Source organism: Tachysurus vachellii, chromosome 9 (assembly GCF_030014155.1).
Source record: "Tachysurus vachellii isolate PV-2020 chromosome 9, HZAU_Pvac_v1, whole genome shotgun sequence".
NCBI lineage: Eukaryota > Metazoa > Chordata > Actinopteri > Siluriformes > Bagridae > Tachysurus > Tachysurus vachellii.
Window position 1 is genome coordinate 3,371,765 of NC_083468.1, and position 7,500 is coordinate 3,379,264.

At 38.7% G+C, this 7,500-nt stretch overlaps 1 protein-coding gene across 2 annotated transcripts in view; it reads right to left on the bottom strand.

Annotated features, from left to right (window-relative positions):
• The window catches only part of ddx11 (DEAD/H (Asp-Glu-Ala-Asp/His) box helicase 11), a 19,815-nt gene that overhangs the window by 10,573 nt on the left and 1,742 nt on the right, over nucleotides 1–7,500 (bottom strand). For both annotated transcript variants that reach the window (XM_060878861.1, XM_060878860.1), the window contains exons 5-14: nucleotides 7,377–7,500; nucleotides 7,228–7,282; nucleotides 6,348–6,455; nucleotides 5,074–5,161; nucleotides 4,715–4,920; nucleotides 2,837–2,989; nucleotides 1,128–1,174; nucleotides 954–1,033; nucleotides 793–834; nucleotides 61–128 (exon numbers count right to left, since the gene is read on the bottom strand). The exon at nucleotides 7,377–7,500 is cut by the window's right edge and continues 10 nt beyond it. In XM_060878861.1, the coding sequence (XP_060734844.1) occupies nucleotides 61–128; nucleotides 793–834; nucleotides 954–1,033; nucleotides 1,128–1,174; nucleotides 2,837–2,989; nucleotides 4,715–4,920; nucleotides 5,074–5,161; nucleotides 6,348–6,455; nucleotides 7,228–7,282; nucleotides 7,377–7,500 (971 nt within the window). The remainder of the gene's footprint in view (nucleotides 1–60; nucleotides 129–792; nucleotides 835–953; nucleotides 1,034–1,127; nucleotides 1,175–2,836; nucleotides 2,990–4,714; nucleotides 4,921–5,073; nucleotides 5,162–6,347; nucleotides 6,456–7,227; nucleotides 7,283–7,376) is intronic.

Here is a 7,500-nt window from a genome sequence, read left to right on the forward strand (position 1 = left end):
TGCGGATGTGAAATAAGTAAAGATGCTTCTTTCTTTGACCCAGTGATAAGTGTGTTGTACCTTGAACAGGTTGATGTTGTCTATCTGCGCTCTGAACAGGAAGTCATTAATGGTTAACAGTTCGGTTCCTGTTGGGAAGAGAGAAATAATACGATTAGTGTTCAACTAATTTAAACTGCTCGATCATTTCCAGATGTTCGGGACTCTTAATTATCACAACTGGGGTTTATCTTAAACTGTGAATTTACACTTCATTTGCGTTTCAGGTTTTTTTGTTTGTTATGTGCTTTAAGGTATTAAGTGTTTTTCCAATTTTCCCAAACTGAGTGTGATGTCACAAACAATGCATGTGTGTGTGGGTGTGTGTGTGTCAAGGAATAAGTGGTGTCTTAATAGATAAAAAGACCCAAATGCAGGGATAACGACAAAGTGGGTTTATTTAGGGGAAAAAAAATGACAAAAAGCTAGAAACACTAGGAAACTGGAAACACAAGAACACAAATACAAGAGACAACAAACAAAGAGACAGCAAACCAAAGACAAGGACTCAGACGCAAGACAACCGGTATAAATTGGGGTGACAATAATTGAAACACAAGGAACAGGTGTGCAGAAGAGGGACCGGTTAAGGACGGGGCAACACACGGGATACAAAAAAACAAACAAAAGCACATGGCACAAAAGCAACAACGTCCCCCTAGTGTCCAAACAGGAAAAAGTTAAGGCCAATTCCTGACAGTGTGTATGTCTGTGTGTGTGTGTGTGTGTGTCTGTGTGTGTGTGTGTGATTACCAGGCTGAGTGCTCTGAGCCACAGGATTCATGCCCACCTTCCCTGTGGTCACAAAGAAAGATGAATAAATTAACAGCAAAACATAACATTTTTATCTCATTTGCACACACACACACACACACACAAACACACACACACAAACACACACACACACAGCTGACCTCCAAGTGTGCGCACCAGCCCCTCCAGCACAAACAGGATTTGCTTGATATACATCAGATTCTTGGCCTTCAGGCGGCTCCTAAAAGAGACACATGTTTATTATGAAAGTCACAAACATCTCCTGACATTAAAATCTTGTGAGCAGTAAAGTTATAAAGGTTGTTTTGTGTTACCTGTAACGGTCGCAGTACTGAGAGAGCTGTGAGTGAGCCCTGCACAGCTGAAACAACAACAACAACACAAATACATTAGGCCCTTTTTGTAGGATCGCTTACATGAGTAAAGACCTTATTATTTGAAGCGCACCCTGACGATGCATGAAGCTTTTACCCTGACGATGCATGAAGCTTTTACCCTGACGATGCATGAAGCTTTTACCCTGACGATGCATGAAGCTTTTACCCTGACGATGCATGAAGCTTTTACCCTGACGATGCATGAAGCTTTTACCCTGACGATGCATGAAGCTTTTACCCTGACGATGCATGAAGCTTTTACCCTGACGATGCATGAAGCTTTTACCCTGACGATGCATGAAGCTTTTACCCTGACGATGCATGAAGCTTTTACCCTGACGATGCATGAAGCTTTTACCCTGACGATGCATGAAGCTTTTACCCTGACGATGCATGGAGATTTTACCCTGACGATGCATGAAGCTTTTACCCTGACGATGCATGGAGATTTTACCCTGACGATGCATGAAGATTTTACCCTGACGATGCATGAAGCTTTTACCCTGACGATGCATGAAGCTTTTACCCTGACGATGCATGGAGATTTTACCCTGACGATGCATGAAGATTTTACCCTGACGATGCATGAAGCTTTTACCCTGACGATGCATTTATGCATAAATGGCAAAAATGACATTTATTCTTTACCTAATGCCTTTCTGTACCTGTACAAAATGCCTCCTCGGGTTTTGTCAAGAGCCTTTAAACTAAACTCCAGCATCAGTTTACTAAAATATTTATTCAGTCCTTATAAATGTGTTATAAAGGACTCATGGTCATCTTCCCACACACACACACATTTAGGACATTTAGTAGAGTTTATCTCATTTATACAGCTGAGCAACTTAGGGTTAAGGGCCTTGCTCAGGGGCCCAGCAGTGGCAGCTTGGTGGCCCTGGGATTCAAACTCATCTCCTTCTGTCCAGTAGTCCAACACCTTAAACACTAGTGTGCGCACACACACATTTATTTTATTCAGATATTTTTTAAACAGGAGATATTTTTACAGCGTATTAATGGTTTGAAAACAAGTACGTTTAGGTTAAATGGCTCAGTGACACAGCGAGTGTCGAGTGTGTAGTCAATTTGTTTATGTAATTTATCAATAGTGCCATTAACCACGTTAACATCTTCAGCGGATATAAGGTTCATAAAATGGAAATGTCTTGTGCAAATGTGTAGTGAATGAAGTAGGAGGAAATGAATTCTCACACACACACACACACACACACACACACCTGTGCTCTTGAAAAGTTCCCTGTATGTGTATAAATTATATGTGTGTATAAACAAGAGTCTTTACTACAAAAAAAAGACAAAAAAATGTTCACAAAGAAAAAAATGGTCAGAATCAAACACTACAGCTTTTTATGTGGTTCTAGCTTGTATTAGAGATCTAACTAGCTAGTTGGATATCGAGATATTTATTATGATCAGAAACGTAACTTAAAGATGCAGAAAATACAAATGAATACGAGGAGCTTACATTAAAGGTCAGTTTGGGGTCAATTGTTGTTTTTTTTTTTAAGGAGAAACACGTTGAAAACGAGTTAAAAGTTGGGTGTAAAATTGGTTTTGATCTAAAATTGAAAGTTACAACGACAAACGCATTTACAGAGTGTTAGAGGTGTAGCTTAGCAGCGCACCTGTGCGCCATTGACCTCTGCGCTGTGCAGTGCCGTGATGGTGTCTGCGAGGTTGTGAGCCTCGTCAATAATGACGATCTGATCCTTCAGTTTAATACCGGAGGCCTTGCGAGTCGCGGCATGAAGGAGCGACTGATACGGTAACACCACCATCTGAGGGAGGGAGAAATTAAACCGTTCGTAAACTGGATTTGTAATCACTCAACCACAACACAATGGTTCACAACTGATATACAAATGATTCCAAATGAACAAGGTACCTGGTAACCTGGACCTTGGGCTTCATTTTCAGTAATAAAAAATATAATCGTTAAATTACATTCCACATATTATTTTACACTGGATTATTTGCAGGTAGAAAATGAAACCGAGTTATTGTTTCCATTCAAAGTCTTCCTATAACAGCACACCCTAAAGCAGAGGTATTCAACTAAAATTTAAAGAGGTCCAGTAAGAGAAAATTTCTTGAAGCAAAGGTCCAGAAGATCATAATGTCTAACCAGTTAGTGTGATTATATATGTATATATATATATATATATATATATATATATATATATGTAGCCTAGTTGTTGTATCAACATCTGCAAACAATCAATACCTGACTGTCGAAACAAATAAACTCAGTACAATTCAAAAACCTTTTGACAATATTTATTGTCACGTAACATAGTTTCTGTTCTGTCTACCATGTAGCACTTAGCATGAGTGTCTCAGGTGTGTTTCGTATTTACAGTGAAGCTGGTGGAACTGGTTTTACTATAAATGTCAGAAGGTACAATTAAGTAGCCTAGTAGTTGTATCAACATCTGCAAGCAATCAATACCTGACTGTCGAATCAAATAAATTCAGTACAATTCAAAAACTTTTTGACAATATTTATTGTCACATAACATAGAACTGAACATATGTATGATTGTAGATTGTCCAATAAATATGAGAGTTATAAACAGTGTTGCGGACATTATCTTTTATTATTATTATTATTATTAATTATATTATTATATTATTATTTATTTATTTATTTATTTATTTTTTACATTTTTTTCACTTATTAAAAGTGGCAATGTGAAACGCCATTATGAGACAAAACATACAGGTTTTGAACAAACATTTCCACTCAAATCTGAAGACAGCGTCCCTGAGACAGCTTTCCCAGGTCTGAGTGAAGTAGCCCTATACATCCTGACCATGTTTGGCTTTACATACAACTGCGAGGCAGCTTTCTCTACAATGAACATAATCCAAACTAAATATGGTTCCAGGGTCACTAATGAGCACCTCCACATGTGTATGAGAGCGGCCCTGACTCCAATCAAGCCCAGGTTTAAAATCCTGCCAAGCTAGAGCTCAGTTCTCTCACTGAGATATAAAAAAGAAAGTTAAACACTTTTTTAAAACATACACAATTTTCACATTTTATTTATTTTCTCTTATTTTGAAATGTAGCCCTACTTTTATTTATTTAATAAGAGAACGTTATACATATCTACAATCATACGTATGTTCAGTTCTATGTTACGTGATAACAAGTAATAAATATTGTCAAAAAGTATTTAAATTGTACTGAGTTTATTTGATTTGACAGTCAGGTATTGATTGCTTGCAGATGTTGATACAACTACTAGGCTACGTAAATATATATCACACTAACTAGTTAGACATTATGATCTTCCGGACCTTCGCTTCAAGAAATTTTCTCTTACTGGACCTCTTTAAATTTTAGCTGAATACCTCTGCCCTAAAGCATTGTAGCCCGTTTATAACCACAGGAAATTGCAAACAATGACATTTTTTAAATTAAGGACTGACATCTTTTTCTCACAAAATTAATATTTATGAGGCAGAGTTTGAACAAATTTATGTGTGTGTGTGTGTACCTGGGCTGCAGGAATGGCCAGCCGTGTGCTGTAATAAGGGCACGTGTGTGTGTCTCGTCCGTGCTGCACGAGCTGCTCGATGTCTCTGACACTTGCCAAGACCTCGTCTCGCATCGCCATCATCTTCTCGTAACCTGCAAAGGTGCAGGTCGCTTTGCCGGCACCGCGGCGGCGTTTAGGCTCCATGTCCACCTTGCTTTGATTATCTGTGTGCAAAGTTCCAACAGATATAATGTTTTTTTTCCCACACACACACACATATATATATACTGAATATCTTTTGTGCTTTTTATATTTTTTTTTTTTTGTTGTAATTCTCAGGGGTGTTTTTTGTGTGTTTGAGAGTGCATGATTCTGACCATGTTTATTTTTTTGGAGCTCCATACAGCGATCGTTGATCAACTGAACGGTCCCCAGTCGTGCCACCTCTGGATTAATGCACAGATTCTAAAGAGATAAATACAGCTCTAATGTTCTGGTCACAAATAGAAAATACAGTATTCACATTTAAGAAAAGCTAGGAAAAAAAAAGATAAATAGATAAATAGATAAATAAATAAATAAATAAATGTTTCCTCTTTAAGCTAATACCAAGTGCAACATCAGAGTGCATGAGAAGGTCTAAACTTGGAGTGTCCTCTGGGGCCTAATTATTATTATTATTATTATTATTATTATTATTATTATTATTATTACTACAACTATTATCATTATTATTATGTTTATTATTAAAGGTGAAATTATCAATGAAATTCTTAAAAACTTTATGACCTGCATTATTTCCATTAAAGGAGTTTGATTATTTAGCTTGTTGCCAATGAGACAATAAGAACAGAATTAATCTCCGCCCCTTTTTTCTTAAAGCCTCTGGTTTCACACCGAATTCAAATATTTAGGTAAAAAACCTCCTTTGATTACAACAGGTTTATTAATTTGTCTGTCTTCATTTAACTGTCTGCACTTCGCAAAGCAGTTTGCTGCTTATTAACCATTTATGGTCCTGAGCTTTGAATAGAAACGTGTTAATTAGGCCAAAATGCAGCCTGACGAGGTCTAGATCACGATTACGTCGATCGCAGTGAATTTTATATACACTGTTTAGTAGTGTAACGTTGTAACCAGAGGTGGTTTTATTCAGGCATGAAATCCTCGTGTGAGCAGGAAAGCAGACGCTTTAGTTTCTGTGCTTGGGGTGAAATATGAGTCGGTGTGAGAGAGTGGCTCAGTCTGCTTGCTAGTTTATAAAGCTGTCTCGTCATTTCTCAAATCTATTCCTGTCCGACTCAAAACCAAACAGCAGTGAAAGAACATTCAGGAAGCTCTTAACTAAAAAGCCACAATGTTCCTATCTTGCAGTCTATAAATAAACCACAGAAGATATTGATATTTTATGTTTATTACAGAAAATGGGGCTTTTTTGGGGGGATTAGTGTGAAACATCTGGTTGGTGTTTTCATTGCAGTTGGAATAAGAAGGTGTCCAATAATGTGTTTCATAACAAAGGCTTTAATGATAATAGATTAATGACTCACCTAATAGCCACATAGGAAGGCCGATATGTGTGTGTATGTGTGTGTGTGTGTGTGTGTGTGTGTGTGTGTGTGTGTGTGTGTGTGTGTGTGTGTGTCCACACCTGTCTAGACCCAAGATTAACCAAGCTGACCGTGTCTCTGTACGGACTCTTCTGCACTTCGTGAACGAACTGGGCGAGCTGCGAGTGTGTACGGCTGCAGTAATAAATCTGATAATAAAGAAACACAAAAACAAACATTCTGTTTCATGCCTCACGCATCACACACACACACACACATTCTCACTTCAATTATTTCAAATTTAACATGCGACAGTGTACCATAAATAACCTATACGCACGTTAGGGCATTAGGAACTGTCGTAAAAAATTGTAATCAAGTGACTCAAGGATATTTTAATCAAACCGCAGACCCACGCTGTGACTATAAGGAAAGGATCTTTGTAAGGAAATTGTAGACTTTTTTTTTTAGATTTTAAATGTCCAATTATAAGAATTTGAATACTATTAAGAGGGGCACGGTGGCTTAGTGGTTAGCACGTTTGCCTCACACCTCCAGGGTCGGGGTTCGATTCCTGCCTCCACCTTGTGTGTGTGGAGTTTGCATGTTCTCCCCGTGCCTCGGGGGTTTCCTCCCCCGGTCCAAAGACATGCATGGTAGGTTGATTGACATCTCTGGAAAATTATCCCTATTGTGTGAGTGAATGAATGAGTGTGTGTGTGCCCTGTGATGGGTTGGCACTCCGTCCAGGGTGTATCCTGCCTTGATGCCCGATGACGCCTGAGAGGCACAGGCTCCCCGTGACCCGAGGTAGTTCGGATAAGCAGCAGTAGAAGATGAATGAATGAATGAATACTATTCAGACAGCCCTAATTCTACCCCGTCTAAAAACTACATACTTTGTGTAGAACATATTTGTGATCACAATCCAAGCACACAAATAATGCTGCATAGGTGCTTGTAAATATAACTGATACTCACCTTAGTGACGTGTTCCTCTTCCAGGTCGTCGTCATCGCTGTCATCGTCACATAGCCTGGAGAAGAGTGAATGTAAACATTAAGACCGAAAGAAATGCTTAAAGAAAGAGATGTGAGTGCACAGACACAGAAACGCACACAGACACACACCTGATTTTGGGTGTGGCGTCTTCATCGCTTTCATAATCCGCAACTATGAGCCCGTCGTCTTCGTCTTCGTCGGGTCCTTCTTCTGATCCTGTGTCCCGCTTACTGAACTGTGTCAACTTTTCTG